Source organism: Dasypus novemcinctus, chromosome 21 (assembly GCF_030445035.2).
Source record: "Dasypus novemcinctus isolate mDasNov1 chromosome 21, mDasNov1.1.hap2, whole genome shotgun sequence".
NCBI lineage: Eukaryota > Metazoa > Chordata > Mammalia > Cingulata > Dasypodidae > Dasypus > Dasypus novemcinctus.
In genome coordinates, this window is record NC_080693.1 from 34,035,860 (window position 1) to 34,055,028 (window position 19,169).

Below are 19,169 nucleotides of genomic sequence, written 5' to 3' on the forward strand. Positions count from 1 at the left end.
TACACACTTTCCCACTTTAATAATATCTTTCATTAGTGTGGTAGATTTGTTACCACGCATTGGAGCACTGCTACTAACCATGGACTATATAGTTCACATTATAGTTTACACTCTGCCCTGCACAGTTTTGTAGGTTATGACAAAATGTATAATGTTCTGTGTCCATCATTGCAATGTCATGCAGGAAATTCCAATGTCCCAAAAATGTCCCCATATTATTCTAGCAATGGAAGAACGTTTACCCACAGATTCTTAAGTAATCAAATAATACATTTTTACACAAGACTAAAATATCTCCATTCTTTGGAAAAAAACCAAGCCATTTACATACTTTCTCTTTAAAAAAATAAAAATAAAGCCCATAATTCTATTTGTTTTAGTAGTAATATGGAAGGGATGTTTAACTGTACAAGTACAATAAAGATGTATAAATAAAAATGTTTGAGATGAAAATTTTTTCTTAGAAATCTTAAAATTCTATGTTGGGCATTAAAACTGCAATTACCACTACCAACTTAATTTCCAAAGTGTTCAGATTGTCACCAAAGCATCTCTTAATTTGAATGAATTTTAAAAATTGAGTTCTAGCTGAGTTCTGACATAACAACTTTTAGTATTTCATTATGGTGAAATACACGTTTAATTGTGATGAAAAGTGAATTTTGTGGGGAAAGAACAACTAGATATAGCTATAATGACCCAAGGGACACGTTATAGTGAAGAGATTCCATGAGGAGGAATGACTGTGTGTTATCATATCAGTGTAATACATCACCCCAGCTTGAGCATATTCCCGCTGAATAGCACTTACATTGTCTTGGGTTTCGGAGTAACGTCCTAAACATTTTTGGACTTTGGTCATAGAATGATTCCAGCAAGGCTAATGTCCTCTGCCGATCCAAAAACCCTATCTAAGGAAAACATTTACAGTTAGGTATTGTAGAAGATTTAAATATTTTGTGTAGATAGAATATGGCCTATTGAAGCTTTCACTATCCTTGTTATCACTACACTACCACTGTAATCCTCCTCATCTAAATAAAAGTGGTGGAGTCCAATTAAGGATGGCTATATCTTGCCTTTAAGTTTATACACTACTTTCTCCACTCAGTGATATGTCAAAATACCTTGCATTCAGTAAATGCTTAACAAATACTTGTTGTTCCTGACTTAGTTGTTAAATCCAATACCAGAACGTGCCACTTGAAACAATTCAGTGTCCCTTATTCTTTTTTGTAATTTTTTTTATCATATCATATATCACAGCATACTGATAACATAGTACATGTGGCAGTTTGAGATTCTTTTATGAATGCCCAAAAGAGAAAGCTTATGTTTATAAATGAATCTATTTCTCTGGGTGTGATACCCTTTGATTGCATTAAATTCAGGTGAGGGGACTTTGATTCATTATTTGATAAGATTGCTTTGGGTTTTTGATTTGACTAAGTCAGTGGGCACAACTCAGTTTGAGTCCCAGCCTCCCTGCTGGGTCTGATACAAACAGACACAGGAAGAGGGAACTCTGTCATTTTTGATCCTGCCATGTGACAGAAAGGAGAAGGCACAAACAGTTGAGGCCCTGGGAAGAGATAAGCCATTTGCCTGATACTTTACATCTGAATTTGGAAAGAGAGTAGAACAGCAGAGACTAATATAGAAAGTCCTAAGAGATAAGCCCTATGCCAAATTGCAGCTGAAATCAGGAAGAAAGTAGAGCGGTTGGGCCTGAGAGAGGAATCGCAGTGGGGAAGGAAAGACCAGGCAGATTGCCCGCCATCTTGGCAGCTGACTATGGTGCCTTGAGTTGGACTTTTCATGGCATTGGAACTGTAATCTTTTACCCCAAGTAAATTTCCATTATGAAAGCCAAACCATTTCTGGTACTTTGCATTGGCAGCCCTGTGGCAAACTGAGATACCCTTCATTCACAACTATTGATCTGGCAAATGCTATTTGATTTCGCCTGTCAGGTGCAGCAGCATTCTTTCCAAATCAAGGCATCAGCAGAGGTATTTTCTCACAAAACTCAGCTACTGGTGATCCTGGGGTCCTGCCATGTGGTGAACCAAGATGGTGGCCAATCTCTGCTGAGGTCCCTGCCTTCCCCTTTTAGAATCTACCATCTCCCATAGCTCAGCTGTGGGCAATCAGACATAGGGCTTGTCTCTTTCCAGGGCCTCCTCTCAGTCTCATCTGCCCCTACTTTCTTCCTGAGTTCAGCTATGGGCTATCAGGTATACAGCTAGTCTCTTCAGCCTTGAGCTTCTTGAGGGCCCAGATTTTTGTGGACTTTGTGCTTAAGCTTTGCTAGCAATCCTCAAGTCCTCTCCCACATGGCAGGATTAAAAATAGCAGCTTCCTTTCTCTTTGTCCTCTCTGTGTCTCTGTTTATATAAGACCCAGCAAGAGAGGGAAGAGACTCAACCTGAGTCATGCCTCACTGATGTAAGTCCAATCAAAAGAAATCTTATCAAGTAATCTAAAGTGAATCTAATGCAATCAAAGGGTACCACACCCACAGAAATAGATTAGTTTAAGAACATAACCTTTTGGAGTTCAAAAAACAACTTCAAATTGTCACAAGGGGCCTGTGTGGAATTGGGCCATAAAAATTCCACATATGGAATAGGAGCTACACTGGAGTCACAGTAATTTACAAACATTCTTCAAGATCTATTCACCTTCTGAATAGGTAAAACAGGAGAGTTAGATAAGGATGTGATAGAATTACTCCTCTGAATCCTTTACATATTTCATGTGTTTTCATATCTAGTCTCAATTGGTCTTTTTTTGTTTGTTTTCTTGTCCATTTGTTGGTTTATATCATTATAATAGGAAAAGTTCAGGAGTTTTTATTTGATCTTTCCTGTCAATTTGGGAAGCAAATGTTTCTGCTAGTTGTTAGATATGTACATACTAATTATAAATCTGATAACTGGAAATAACCATAGGTGAGTCCACAGGTTAACTGGGTCTAAAATATAGGCTTGGACCAAAATATCATTTATCTTCTGACATCCATAAGACCTAACTTTGACCCATGGCCATTGCAGCATTTTGAGATCTGAGAGATTACTGTTAACATGGAGTCAGTGTCTAGTAATCCCTGAAAATCTGGGATATTTCCCTTTTCCCAATGCGCAGTCACTATAATAAATGGCTACAGATCCTTTGAGGAAGGCTTGGAGTAAGAGTTACAGAACATGCTTGTGGCAGTCTTGTGGAATCCATCCTCAAGAGATCCAGGCTCCTCTTCAACCAAAGTGTGTAAACTGGCTTAAATCTGGAAATTGGGTGAAAAGCCAAGATTTTCCATTGTGGTGTCTCAAGTCATGTTTCTGGCCCCATAGTCAGAGATCCTCTGTTTCAGGTGTTCTTAACCAGGAGATCCATGAGCTTGAATAGAAAATTCATAAAAACATTCTTGTGGGGACATGTTGCTCTGGGTATGATATATTTATTAAATAATACACAGTATAGTGTAGACTTAGTAAGTGACTGGCAAAAGGGTCCATGGAACATAAAAGGTTAAGAATCTTTTTAAAGTAATATGGTAGTTCCACATAAGGGACTTGGCAATATTGTGAATTCAACCTACATTGTAATTCTGCCACATTAAATTTTCATCCACAACTGTCCTGGATCTTTAAGAATTAAGAAATTCCTTTAGAGTCATCATGGCAACTTTCTGGTTTTCTTTCTTTTTTTTTCCCCTCTCTTTATTTTTTCTTAAATGTTACATTAAAAAAATATAAGAGATCCCTGCATACCCCCACCCCTCTTACCCCACTCCTCCCAAATCAACAACCTCTTTCATCATCCTGGGACATTCATTGCATTTGGTGAATGCATTTTGGAGCACTGCTGCCCCACATGGATAATGTGGGACTGCAACCTGAACTGAGAGTTTAAAGCCTTGTGTTTGCGATTTACTTTCTATCACCTCTCCAGTGCAGTGAGATGAAGCCTGCCCACCAAAAGCCCTTGTCATTAAGTTATCATTATTACTATTAAGGTCAAATGCAGCACCCACTTGGTCTCTTAAAGCCTTCCTTTAATAGGTACTTCGTCCCAAGAAACCATAAGTGATAATTATTTTTCCATTGAGGAAAAACAAATATGCATTAGAGTGTGCAAATGCTAAGTGTTTATATGACTGAATGTTTACTTATTTATATATTGTAGAAACACAATTTAGATAAAGAAATACAACTTTCACCACTTCCAGAAGTTTTCCTTCATGGTTCCTCCTTGTCAATAATTTCCCCTAAGATAACTTTCTGACATTCACCACCATAATTAGTTTCATCCATCCTTAACATTGCTTCAAAATATTCCACTGTATAAATATATGAACATTTACTTATTCATTCCATTGTTGTAGGCATTTGTGTTGTTTTGTTTTTTACTGTTATAAATAATGCTGCTATGAACACTTTTTTATTTTATATCAACTTTAATGAAGTACAATTAGCATTCAATAAAATGCACCAATTTTAAGTGTATACTTAAATAAGGTTTGACAGTGTGTACACCAGTGTAACTACCACCACAACGAAGATACAGAATATTTCCATCACCCCCCAAATTTCCATTTCCCTTTGCAATCAGTTCCCCCAAACCATGGCCCTAGGAAACCGCTGAACTGCTTTATTGTTATAGATAATTTTCTTTTTATAAATGTGTCTGTGTTCTTTTATTTAGTATAATATTTTTGAGATTCATCAATGTTATTGCTTGAATCAGTAGTTCGTTTACTCTTACTGCTAAGCAGTATTCCATTATATGGATATACCACAATTTGTTTAGCTATCCACTAGTTGATGGATATTTAGTTTGTTTCTAGTTTGGAAGTCTTATGAACAAAGTTGCTATGAACATTAATGTACAAGTCTTTGAGTATACTTATGTTTCCATTTATCTGGGGGTATATACATAGGAATGTATGCTGGTTGCTGGGCCACTTAGTAAGTATATATTTAACCTTTTAAGAAACTGCCAAACTTTTTCAAAGTGGTTACACCATTCTTATCAGCCATATATGAGAATTTCAGTTGTCCCACACTTTCACCAACACTTGTTATTACCAATCTTTTTAATTTTAGTCACTCTATTTGGTATTGTAGCAGTTTGATATAGTTATGAATTCCAAAAATAGATATTGGATTATGTTTGTAATCTGGTCTATTACTGGGCATGATTAAGTTATGATTAGGGCTTTAATTGGGCCACGTCATTAAGGTGTTAAATCTCCACCCCTTGGTGAATGGGGACTCACAGATAAAAGGCATGGCAAAGGACAGAGTTGGGGCTTTTGGTGTGGGGGCTTTCTGATTTTGGAGTTTGATGCTGAAGACTTAAGCTGGAGCCCCGGGAAGTCAGCAGCCAGAGGATAGAGAAGCAAGCCCCTGGAAGAAAGGAATCTTGAACCCAGAGAAAAGCAAGCCCCAGGAATGTAGGAAACCAGGAAACCTGAACTCTCTCAGACGTTGGCAGCCATCATGTTCCAAATAGACTTTGGTGAGGGAAGTAACTTACGCTTTATGGCCTGGTATCTGTAAGCAACTACTCCAAAGAAATACCCTTTGTAATGCCCAGCAAATTTCTGGTATTTTGCATCAGCACCCTTTTGGCTGACTAAAACAGGTATAATTTATTTTAAAATTTATTTTCTTTTTTGGCTGCCTCATCAGTTTGCTCATTGTTAGCTCATCGCTCTTTGTTTTCGCTTGTTGTATGTTCAATCTGTTTAGTTTTATTTTCTTTAGGAGGCATAGGGAACTTGAACCGAGGACACCCCATGTGGAAGACAGGTGCTCAACTGCTTGAGCCACATCCACACCATGCTCATTTGTTTTTACTTGTCTGGTCATTGCTTTTGCTCATTGTCTGCTTGCTGTTTTTGCTTATTTTCTCTTGCTGTTTTTTTGCTCATTGTCTGCTCATTGTTTTTGCTTATTGTCTGTTCACTGTTTTTGCTTATTGTCTGTTCATTTTTGTTGTTGTTTTTTATTTCTCTCCCCTTCCCTTCCCCCCTCCCCAGTTGTCAGCTCTCTGTGTCCATTTGCTGTGTGTTCATCTGTGACCGCTTCTATCCTTATCAGGGACACCAGGAATCTGTGGTTTTTTTTTTGTTGTTGCATCATCTTGTTGTGTCAGCTCTCTGTGTGTGTGGCGCCATTCTTGGGCAGGCTACACTTTCTTTCGCACTGGGCGACTCTCCTTATGGGGTGCACTCCTTGCACAAAGGGTTCTCCTATATGGGGGACACCCCCGCATGGCAGGGCACTCCTTGCACGCATTAGCACTGCGCATGGGCCAGCTCCATACGGGTCAAGGAGGCCCAGGGTTTGAGCCATGGACCTCCCATGTGGTAGATGGATGCCTTATCTGTTGGGTCAAGTCTGCTTCCCTGTTCATTATTTTTGCTTGTTTTCTGCTTGCTGTCTGCTCACTGTTTGTTTTCTTTAGGAAGCATCAGGAATCGAACCTGGGACCTCCCATGTGGAGGCAGGCATTCTACTGCTTGAGCCACATCTGCTGCCCCTATCTGGCATAATTTTAAAAAAATGTTATTGCTGTTTTAATTTCGTTTCCCTAATGACTAACAACATTGAGCATATTTCCTTGTGCTTATTGGCCATATCTATATATCTATATATCTATATATCTATAAATCTCCTTTTCTGACATGCCCATTCAAATATTTTACTCATTTTAATTGGACTGTTTGATTGAGTCATAAGCATTTTTTATATATTCTGGATACAAGTCTTCTGCCGGTATATGTATTGCAAACATTTTCTCCTAGTCTAAAGAATGCCTTCTCATTTTTTTAACATTGTTTTTCAAAGAGCAACAGTTTTACATTTTATGAAGTCCATTTAATAAAATTTTCTTTAAATTTCTAGAAATTTATGATTTTATTTTAAACATTTAGGTTTAAAATTCACTTTAAGTTATTTTTTGTGTATGGTGTGAGGTAAGGAATGAGGTTAATTTTTTCTCCTCATGTGGGTAGACAGTTTTTTAAAAATTGAAACAAGAATAATGCTGACCTCTAAAATGAGTTAGGAAGGATTCCCTCCATGGCTATGTTTTAAAAGAGTTTGTGTAAGTTTGGAATTACTCTTTCTTTAAATGTTTGATAGGCTTTATCATTGAAGTCATATGAGCCTGGATTTTGTTGTGGAAAGGTGTTTAACAGCATTAATGAAATTTCTTTGTATGTATGGGGATATCCAGGTTTTCTATTTTTTCTTGAGTCAGATTTGGTAATTTGTGTCTTTGAAGTAATTTGTCAGGAAGAAGACTTGCCCAATGGCTAGGCGTCTGCCTACCATATGGGAGATCTGCGATTCAAACCCCGGGACTCCTTGACCCGTGTGGAGCTGGCCCATGAGCAGTGCTGATACATGCAAGGAGTGCCCTGCCACGCAGGGGTGCCCCCCACATAGGGGAGCCCCACATGCAGGGAGTGCGCCCCATAAGGAGAGCCATCCAGAGCGAAAGTACAGCCTGCCCAAAAATGGCGCCACACACACAGAGAGCTGACACAACAAGATGATGCAACAAAAAAAAGAAACACAGATTCCCATTGTCGCTGATAAGGATAGAAGCAGTCAGAGAAGAACATACAGCAAATGGACAGAGAGAACAGACAACTGGGGGAGGAGGGAAGGGGAGAGAAATAAATAAAAAATAAATCTTTAAAAAAAAAGTAATTTGTCCTTCTAAATTGTTAATTTATTGCCATAAAGTTATTCATAATGGTATTATCTTTTTAATGCTTATAGGATAAGCATGGTGTTCCCTCTCTCTTTCCTAATTTGTATCTTCTCTCTTTTTCTTGATCAGTCTACCTAAGATTTATCAATTGTGTTAATCTTTTCAAAGAACCAGCTTTTTTTTGGACTAATTTTCACTATAGTTTTGTTTTCTAGTTTATTGATTTCTCATATCTTTATCATTCCCTTATTTCTACTTACTATTCATTTTCTTTGCTCTTCTTTTTCTTGAGATGGATGGAAGTTTAGATAATTGATTTTGGAATTCTTTTCTTATATAAACACTTAAAGGTTTATATAAGAACCAGTTTTGCCTCATCCCTCAAATTTTACTATGTTGTGTTTTCATTTTCATTTAGTTAAAAATATTTTATAATTTCCTCTGTGATATTTTGTCCCACTGGTTATTTATTAGTGTGCTGATTAATTTCCAAATATTTGGGAATTTTCCCACTATCTTTTTGTTATTGAATTTAATTTATATTCTGCTGTGGTCAAAGAACATATTCAGTGTGACTTCAATTCTTTTGAAATTATTGGGATCTATTTCATGGTATAGTGCATGATCACCTTGGTGAATGTTTCAAGAGCTCTTAAAAAAGAGTATGTTTTTGTTGTTGGGTGGAATGTTCTATAACACTCCAGATCAAGTTGGTTGACAGCATTGTTCAAGTCTTTTATATATCCTTACTGATTTTCTATCTATTTGTTCTATCAATTGCTGAAAGAGAAGTGTTTAAATCTCCAATTATGATTGTGGATTTCAACGTTTTCCTTCCAGTTCTGTCATTTTTGCTTCATGCATTTTGAGGGTCTACTATTGGATGCATACACACTTATAATTATTATATCTCCTTATCAAAGTGACCTCTTTGTCAATATGAAATATCCTTCTTAATCCTTGGTAGTATTCCATGATCCGAAGACCCCTTTGTCTGATACATATATAGCTACACCTACCTTCTTATAATTAGCATTTCCATGGTATATATTTTTCATCCTTGTACTTTTATTTTTAACTTATCTGCATCTTTATATTGGTTCTACATTTTTATCCAATATGACAATCCCTTTCTTCTGACTGAAGTATTTAGGCTATATATATTTGATGTAATTATCAATATAGTAGGGTTTAAATCCACCACCTTGCTATTTGTTTTTCATTTGTACCATTTGTTCTTTCTTCCTTTTTTCTTCTTTACCTGCTTTCTTTTGGATTGTTTCAATTTTAATATTGCATTCTAGCTCCACAATTGGCTTAATACCTATACATACTTATATATCTTCTTTTCTTTTTAGTAATTGGTCTAGAGTCTATATATGCATCTTAAACTTATCACAGTTACTTTCAAATAATACTATATATGTCTTGACTATTATAAGAAACTTACTTCCATTTCTCCCACTCATCATTTGTATTGTAGTCATAAATTTCACTTTTACATATGTTATAAACCCTATAATACGTTGTTATTTTTACTTTGAAGAATAAGTTGCCATCCAAAGAAACTTTAAAATGAGGGGAAATATGTTATAATTACCCACATACTGACTTTTCTGGCACTCTTCATTTCTCAGAGTAAATTCAATTTTCCATCTAGAATCATTTTTCTTCCACCTGAAGAAGCTCCTTTATTTCTGGTAGTACAGATTTGCTGGTAAAAAATTCTCTGTTTTTGTTTATTAGAAAAAGCCTTATTTTACCTTCATTTTTTATTTATTTTTTATTTCTTTCCCCTTCCCCTTCCCCACTCCTCCCCGCAGTTGTCTGCTCTCTTTGTCCATTCGCTGTGTGTTCTTCTGGGTCTGCTTGTATTCTTGTCAGCACTACCTGGAATCTGTGTCTCGTTTTTGTTGCATCATCTTGCTGTGTCAGCTCTCCGTGTGCGTGGTGCCATTCCTGGGCAGACTGCACTTTTTTTGCACTGTGTGGCGCTCCTTACGGGGCACACTTCTTGTGCTTGGGGCTCCCCTATGCGGGGGGACATCCCTGTGTGGCACGGCACTCCTTGTGCACATCAGCACTGCATGTGGGCCAGCTCATCACATGGATCAGGAGGCTCTGGGTTTGAACCTTGGACCTCCCATGTGGTAGGCAGACGCCCTATCTGTTGGGCCAAATCCACTTCCCTACCTTCATTTTTGAAAGACATTTTCACTGGATAAAAAAATTCTAGACTTAAAGTTTTTTTTTTTTCTTTCATCATTTTAAAGAAGTCATTCCATTGTCTCTACTTTGCATAGTTTCAGGTGAGAATTTAAAATAGTTTTTATCTGTTACTCCGTACATTCTTTGCCTACATTGAAGATTTTCTCTGTATCATATTTTCAGCCATTTGATTACAATATGGCTAGTTGTGATTATTTTTGTGTTTATCTTTCTTGGGGACCATTGAGCTTCATAGTTGTGGGCTTATAGTTTCATAAAGTTTGGAAAATTTGGCCATTATTTTCTCAAAAGCTTTTATCTATCTACTTGACTTTTTCTCATAAGTTACTGAGGCTCTGTTAATTTTTTTTTCTATTCCATTTTATTCAGCATTCATTCTCTTCCCCACCTCTTCTCATTTTCTCTGAGTTTCATTTTGGATAGTTCCTATTGCTGTGTCTTCATGCTTGCTAAGCTTTTCTTCTGCACTGTCTAATATGATGTTAATCCAACACAGCAAATTTTTTTATTTCGGATATTGTAGTTTTTTTCTCTAGAAGTTCTTTTTGGGTTGGATGAAACATGAACCCAATAGATGACACTGGGTAACAGATGCTAATTAACACCCAGAAAACCACTCTTCACTCAACAAAGTAAGATTCCTGATGTATTTTTAAAGTAGAATCCTCTAACTAGGGCCAAGTATTGATTTTTTATACTATATAGCTGATTCTGACACTTCAATTGAATAAAGAACCCAGAGAAGACTTTTTTTTTTTTTAACATTTAGAAGTGTTTAAAGACCACTCAATGGTGGATTCTGAGTCTCATTCCATTTAGACAATTCCACTGAGTCATTTGGAAGTTTGGTTTTGGTATTTGCTGTTGATATATACAGTTCTTCTTGTCGCAACCCCAGGACTCTTCCTGGGTACTCTTCCATAACTTTTTTTATAAAGATTTTATTTTTAATTTATTTCTCCCCCCTTCCCCATCTCTCCCCCTCCCCCCCCACAGTTGTCTCCTCTCTGTGTCCATTCATTGAGTGCTCTTCTGTGTCTGCTTACATTCTTGTCAGCAACACCCAGAATCCATCTCTTTTTGTTTCGTCATCTTGTGTCAGCTCTCCGTGTGTGCGACGTCATTCCTGGGCAGGCTGCACTTTTTTCACCCTGGGTGGCTCTCCTTACGGGGCGTACTCCTTGCGCATGGGGCTCCCCTACGCCGGGGACACCCCTGTGTGGCAGGGCACTCCTTGTGTGCATCAGCACTGTGTGTGGGCCAGCTCATCACATGGATCAGGAGGCCCTGGGTTTGAACTGCAGACTTCCCATGTGGTAGGCAGATGCTTCCCCTCTTCCATAACTTTTTACACCCATCTTCCCTGCACACATACACCCCTTCACACACTGGTTTTGGGAACAATCAGTACCTTTCCTCTTGCCATAGGAGTGGTCTATTCACCTAGAACTCTCACTCTACAGTTTCTATCCCTCTTACTTTGTGCCATGTTGTATTCAGGAATTCTCTATGAAGCTTGCAGTCTCTGAGGTAAACGTAGGGAAAAGATGCATAAGGCTCTGCTGTTCTTTGATTTCCCCCCAACTTATATGGAGTTTTTAAGAATATCCACAGCGTAGCACTCAATTGAAAGAATGCTTTTTTTTTCTTCAAGAACCCAGCTCTTTCAATTGAAAGCCCAGGTTTTCCAAACTCTCCTTTTAACTATAGGTTACAAAAAAACCATTCAGTTTCCAGTTTCTGTTCTGACATGTAAAGAACTTAGAAATCATCAGTCCCATCCTCACAAGAAAAAAAAAGCTGAACAAACTTAAAATCAACAACTCATCTTAGATCCACCAGAGAATTGGGTCACAGGGCAAACCAATGCCCACAAAATTAGAGAGACAGGTGAATACAGAGAAAAACAGTTTACTGGGAGCAGAAACCACAGCCAGGAACTGATAGAAAAGCATAAACTGTAACTGACAAACTTCTGGAGGCTCTGTGTGGACTAGCTTGAGATGTTAAGCTCTTAGGGGTCAAGTCTTAGGGGGACCCCCACACTTTCATGAATTTCGCCTCCAGGAATTGCCCCCCATCCCAGTTTTCACAGGGAAGAATGCAGAAAAATTCCCTCCTGCTTCCAGAAAAGGAAAGGGAAAAGCAATCAGTTTGAAATATGCTCAGAGCCTAGTGTTCTCTCCTTATCTACTTTACCAGAGCCTAACTGCTGTGGGGGAAAGGAAATATCCAGCTCTATTCACCTCTAACCTTATTATCTCACCTAAGTGGGGAAGGGGAAGCAGACAAGCACTTGTGAAATTCACAACCCTGTGACACAGGCCCACTAAAAGACAGAGACTTAATTATAGGATTATAGAATACTTCCCCTCCACCCATACCTTACCAGACCTCAACATGGTTCTTATATAATTGCAGAGAATTATAACTGAAAGAATTGCAATACTCGGATTCTATTTAAGAAGGAGTTTCTGGGGAGCGGACTTGGCCCAGTGGTTAGGATGTCCGTCTACCACATGCGAAGTCTGCGTATCAAACCCCGGGTCTCCTTGACCTGTGTGCAGCTGGCCCATGCGCAGTGCTGATGCGCGCAAAGAGTGCCGTGCCACGCAGGGGTGTCCCCCACGTAGGGGAGCCCCACGTGCAAGGAGTGTACCCCGTAAGGATTGCCGCTCAGCGCAAAAGAAAGCTTAGCCTGCCCAGGAATGGTGCCGCACACATGGAGAGCTGACACAACAAGATGATGCAACAAAAAGAAACACAGATTCCTGGTACCGCTGATAAGGACAGAAGCGGTCACAGAAGAACACACAGCAAACGGACACAGAGAACAGACAACTGGGGTGGGGGGCGGGGAAGGGGAGAGAAATATATAAATCTTTGAAAAAAAAGGAGTTTCTATGGAAATTCAAAGGTAACAGAGGATAAAAATGACATTAAGGGAAATTGAAGCTACAGACACCTACAACAATAGCAAAGAGTTACTACAGCACAACTCCTAGCCAAAAAGATATAACCCCTCACACTAGAGGCTTATTTACCTCAGTTCCTATTACACAGTTCACCATATCCAGCTTTCAACAAAAAATTACAAGGCCTACTATAAGGAAATGAAAAAATACAGAAAAATACAAGAAAAAGGAAGCAACAGAACTAGACTCAAGTATGGCAGAGTTTTCAGAATTATCTGACTAGGAATTTAACATAACTATGATTAATAAGCTAAGGGCTCAAGAACAGGTAGGTAATTTAAGCAATGAGACTGAAACTAAGAAAGAAACAAAAGGAAATGCTATAAAGAAAAAACACCATGGCATAAATGAAGAATGCCTTTGATGGGCTCACAGTGGACTGGTCACAGCAGAAAAGAATCAGTGAGCTTAAAGATATGGGGGGAAACTGAAATCCACAGAGAAAAGAGAAAGTACAAAATGGAACAGAATATTCATGAATTGTGGGACAATTACATAAGGTATAACATTTGTGTAATGGGAATACCAGAAGGAGAAAATAGAAAGATCAGACGAGATATTTGAAGTAAAAATGGCTGACAATTTTCCAAAATTAATAATAAACACCAAACCACAGGTCAAAGAAGTTCATAGAACACCAAGCAGAAAAATACCAAAAAACCTACACTTAGGTATGTCAAATTCAAACTGCAGAAAACCAAAGACAAAGTCTTGAAAGATGTATAGAGGAATAAGGACATGAATTACTTCTGAGTTCTCGTAAAAAACTATGTAAGAAAAAAAAGTGGAATGAAATCTTTCAAGTGTTGAAAGAAAAAACACATCATTCTAGAACCATCTAGCAAAATTATCCTTTAACAGCAAAGGAGAGACAGTGTGCCCTGCAGTCCCATGGATCTGTCTCTTGCTTCAACAGTGTTTGGAAGGGACTAGCCACCCTTCAGCCTTGGATCACCCTCCAACTTCCTCTGCAGTTGCAACTCAGAGGATCATCTTCTCAGTCATCCCCTGCTTCCAGGGCCAGCTAACAGCATTTTTTAACTTTTATTTTATTTTTTTTTGCAGTTAGCACCTCATTGTTGACCTATCATAAGTCCTCAGATCTATCAGGATTATTCCACACAACTGGAGACCTCCTTCAACAGTGAGGTCAACCTGCATCTGTAGGTCTCCTACACTTACCTCTCTCTGGGCTTCTATTTTATCACAACAATGTGGCACAGGACAGGGTGGGCCACTTCTTTTGCAAGTTGGTGGATAAGAAGCACGAGGCTACCAAGCATCTCCTGAAGAGGCAAAAACTGCATGGTGGCCACACCCTCTTCTAGGACATGCAGATGCCATACCAAGATGAATGTGGTAAAATCATGGATGCCATGGAAGCTTCCATGGCCCTGGGGAAGAACCTGAATGAGGTCATTTTTTCCTCCGGTTCTAGCAACACAGATCCTCTTCTCTGTGACTTTCTGGAAAGCCATTTCCTAGATGAGGAGGAGAAACTCATCAAGTAAATGGGTGGCCAACTGATTTCACAAATTGACAAGCTCATAGACTTGGCTGGGCAAGTATCATACATCTCTCTGAAAATAACACCCTCATGCATGACTAGGAGTCTCCAGAAACTAGAGTCCTTTAGGGGCCCCTTCTGCATTTTCCTTGTATCCAGGCTTCTGACTGAGCCCTTCACTCCAGCTAGGAGGCAGCTTTTTAACCAGCACCTTGCAGCCCTCTAACAAGCCATGAACCAAATATAAACATAATGCTTTTTGCAGCCAAAATTTAAAAAAAATTAAAAAGTGAAGAAGGAATCCAAGTTTTCTCAAACAAAAACTGAAGGAATTTCTTGCCAGTAGACCGGCCTTGCAAGAAGTATTAAAAGTTTTTCAGATCCCTGGCACCGAGGGATCACTACCAAGTACCAGCTGATGATGCAAACTAGAAAATGACCTTGAATTAAAGGTTCAAGGCGGACCAGCAGAATATCCTTCTACATATAATAACAGGAGTTTAAAATGCTGTTTGACCTAATGTAAGGGGGAAATGGAAAGGAGAAATGAGTTTATATGGCTATGAGTCTCTAAAAAAGAGTCTGGAGGTTGTCAGAAGGATTGCCCTTATGCACACCTGAGCAGAGTCTCAGAGACAGATAAAGTAGATACAACCCCAGGTATTGGTTCTTTTGAGGGCTAAAGAGACCCACAGGCTCTATGGTCATGGCAGATGGGGTTCACTGCCATGTCAGTTGGCCCTTCTTTGGAGCTGGTGTTTCTGCGTGATGGAGCAGGACACAGATGGGATCTCCTTTCACAAGACTTTCATGCTACTTTACGGGAATTGTAGTTGCTGCTGGGGTTTAAGATATATCTAGGGGATTTGAATCTCTGGACTGACAATATAATAGCCAGGCCCTGAGCCTCAACAGACTTCAACTCCTACACTCTGATTTATTGGACTTACCCACTCAGCTAACATGGAGTTGAAGAATGTTAACCACCACACCATGGAGCCTAGAGTGCCTACAACTGAAAGCAGGAGGATTGCATCCAGTATCCATGTGGAATCTAAGCCTCCTCTTGATATAGATGTGCAATGGACACAACCAATCCAAGGTCCATGAGAAAATGTGGCATTGGTGTGGGAAAAGTGGCCATGGTGGCTGCTGGGTGCGGGGAATGGGAGGAAGAGATGAGATGTGGAGGCGTTTTCGGGACTTGAAGTTGTCTTGGGTGGTGCTTCAGGGACAATTACTGGACATTGTAGATCCTCCCAGGGCCTACTGGATGGAACGTGGGGGAGTATGGGCTATGATGTGGACCGTTGACCATGAGGTGCAGCGATGCCCAGAGAGGTACTTACCAAATGCAGTGGATGTGTTATGATGATGGGAGAGAGTGTTGCTGTGGGGGGAGTGGTGGGGTGGGGGCGGTGGGGTTGAATGGGACCTCATATTTTTTTAATGTAATATTTTAAAAAAATGAATAAAAAAATTAAAAAAAAGTTTTTCAGAGAGTGACATTATCAAATGGTGACATAAAACATCCCCATAAAAAACCTCTTCAGAGATTCAGCAAATAAAAGGACAAATCCTATTTGCTTAGAATTATGGAGGATGGTAGAGACTGGAGAAGGACTCCACAAAGGATGAATTGAAGAAAAAGGAAAATACCAGGTAGGGAGTTTCTGTCCCAGACCTGCCAGTCCATTCCCTCTCCCTCAAGGTCTCACACAGCTTGGGAGTTGCTCAGAGGCAGTGATCTGGATTCCTCTCATGCCCCACTGGGGACAGTAGTGAAAGAACACCATGCATATCCAGACACAGGGACCCAAGTTCACAAAGACCCAGGGCAGAACACAAGCTGCTGAGGAGTACTGCATACAAAATGGACCCCAGCAAATTTTAAAAAGTGAGAGAAAGAAAAAGACCATAGTAACACTGCAGCTAGAAAGTACTGCACTCACTCAAACCAATTTCTATTGACTGGGCCACCTAAACACAAAACAGACTTTTATGGAGCAACCCACCTTTCTGGACTGATTTCATCTGGTTCCCTGGGGCGGAATACCCTAACAAGGAAGAAACTGGAGGCAGAAAGCCTCATAGAGAAAAAAGGGGATGGTTGTTAAACTGAACTGCTGGGACAGGAGGGTCCCAAAACTGAAAAGCATAAGGAAAATGGGGCATTGAGTGAGGGAGAGAAGTTAAACTAATCTAGGAACTGGGGAGAAAATTCTGCACAAAAACAAATAGAAAATATCAAGATTCCTGGAGAAGGAACAGAGGAAAGGACAGTTTCTCCTGGAGGTGAAACAATTACATAAAAAGTACAATCTTTTAAAAAGTACTACATATACAAGGCAAGAATCAAATGAAGAAGAGCAAAGAAAATCTGATCAGTTAAACATGGGTTTTTTCTAGGATAAGTTGGACCAAGCATCAAATAGCCTTAACACAAAGCCAAAACCCTACACAAAAAGGAGAAACTGACCTTCAGAGTTAACTCATTAAGGTAATCAGATGCCTAGACATCAACAAAAAGTTAAAAGCCTACTACAAAACAGGAAGAAATGGCTCAGTCAGGGGAACAAATTGAAACTTCAGAGGAAACTCAGAATTTGGAACAACTAATCAAAGAAGTTCAAACAAATCTCTCTCTCTCTCTTTTTTTTTTTTTTTTTTTTTAGCAGTGGGCAATGAGCTTTATTTATTTTTTGTCTTTATTCATTTTTTAATATTACATTCAAAAAATATGAGGTCCCCATATACCCCCCACCCCCCTCACCCCACTACTCCCCCCATAGCAACATTCTCCTCCATCATCAAGAGACATTCATTGCATTTGGTGAATACATCTCTGAGCATCGTTGCACCTCATAGTCAATGGCCCACATCATAGCCCACATTCTCCCACGTTCCATCCAGTGGGCCATGGGAGGACCTAAAATGTCCAGTAATTGTCCCTGCAGCACCACCCAGGACAACTCCAAGTCCCCAAAATGCCTCCACATCTCATCTCTTCCTCCCATTCCCCACACCTAGTAGCCACCATGGCCACTTTTTCCACACCAATGCCACATTTTCTTCGATTACTAACCACAATAATTCATGAATAGAATATCAGTAAGTCCACTCTAATCCATATTGTATTCCTTCATCCTGTGGACCTTGGCTTGGTTGTGTCCATTCCACATCTATGTCAAGAGGGGGCTTAGATTCCACATGGATGCTGAATGCAATCCTCCTGCTTTCAGCTGTAGGCACTCTTGGCTCCCTGGTGTGGTGGTTGACATTCTTCAACTCCATGTAGGCCAAGTGGGGTAAGTCCAATAAACCAGAGTGTAGGAGCTGAAGTCTGTTGAGGCTCAGGGACTGGCTATCACATGGTCAGTCCAGAGATTCAGGTCCCCTGGGTATATATTAAACCCCAGCACCAACTACAATTCTAGTAAAGTAACAGGAAAGGCTTGTGAAAAGAGATCACATCTGAGTCCAGCTCCATCACACAGAAATACCAACTCCAAAGAAGGGCCAACTGATATGGCACTGAACTCTATCTGCCATGACCATAAAACCTGTGGGTCTCTGTAGCCCTTAGAAGAACCAATACCTGGGGTTGTATCTACTTTATCTGTCTCTGGGACTCTACTCAGGTGTGCATAAGGGCAACCCCTCTGATAACCTCCTGGCTCTTTTTTAGAGACTCATAGCCATATTAACTCATTTGTCCTTTCCATTTCCCCCTTGATTTAGGTCAAAAAGCATTTTTAACTCATGTTATTATATGTAGACAGAGATATTCTGCTGGTTTGAGTTGAACCTTTTATTCAAGGTCATTTTCTAGTTACATCATCAGCTGGTATTTGGTAGTAATCCCTCGGTGCCAGGGAGGCTCATCCCCGGGAGTCATGTTCCACGCTGCGGGGAAGGCAATGCATTTACATGCTGAATTTGGCTCCAAGACTGGCCACATTTGAGCAGCATGGAGGCTCTCAGGAGGTAACTCTTAGGCACACTGCTGCTCTAGGCCTTGTTCTTATTTCAGGTGCACAGGCTCACAAGCATAGTCATTAGTACCAGGGGCTCATTGATGGACCTTCATTCTTTTTTGGTGTTTGCCGTTGCACTTGGGGGATTGTTGCTATTCCTTTAGGGACTGTGATAGAGCTCCCCTGGCTAGGAACTCAGCACTCCCTCAGTTGTTGTTTTTAATTTTTTCCACTATGAAAATATCCAAACATTTTTATGTACTCTGGATATATGCCCTGTAGAACTCCCTGCCAACCATGTGTCCCCTGTCAATAACATCCCACACCAGTATTCCTCTGCTGCCATTGTTGAACCTCTCTGTGATCTAAAACTTCCTGAAAAGTGAAGCCCAATATATTGCCAGGTTCCCTTAATAGTAAAATGGAATATAGCAATGAGTTTAAAGGTTAGATATAGAATACATATTAATTTGGAAAAATTCTCCATCCTATCTTTTTCTTTTCTTTTTTCTAATTATTAAGCTTATCTTCACAAGAGTTTTAGATCACAGTAATTCATATATACAATATACAGTTCTCCCACATATCCAACATAAAACCTTTTCCCTTCCACAGCAATAATCTTTTAACATATTCATACCATATTTACTGAAACTGATGTACAGATATTGAGACAATAGCTTTCAAACAAGGTAACATTTGTGTTTACATTGTGGTTTATATTTTAGACTATACAATTTTCTAAATTTT

The 19,169-nt window shown here is 39.5% G+C and overlaps 1 protein-coding gene across 4 annotated transcripts in view; it reads right to left on the minus strand.

Moving 5' to 3' along the window:
* Positions 1-19,169, minus strand: part of EFCAB5 (EF-hand calcium binding domain 5) — a 277,520-nt gene that overhangs the window by 103,865 nt on the left and 154,486 nt on the right. For all 4 annotated transcript variants that reach the window (XM_071210465.1, XM_058283113.1, XM_058283114.2 and 1 more), the window contains one exon: positions 812-911. In XM_071210465.1, the coding sequence (XP_071066566.1) occupies positions 812-911 (100 nt within the window). The remainder of the gene's footprint in view (positions 1-811; positions 912-19,169) is intronic.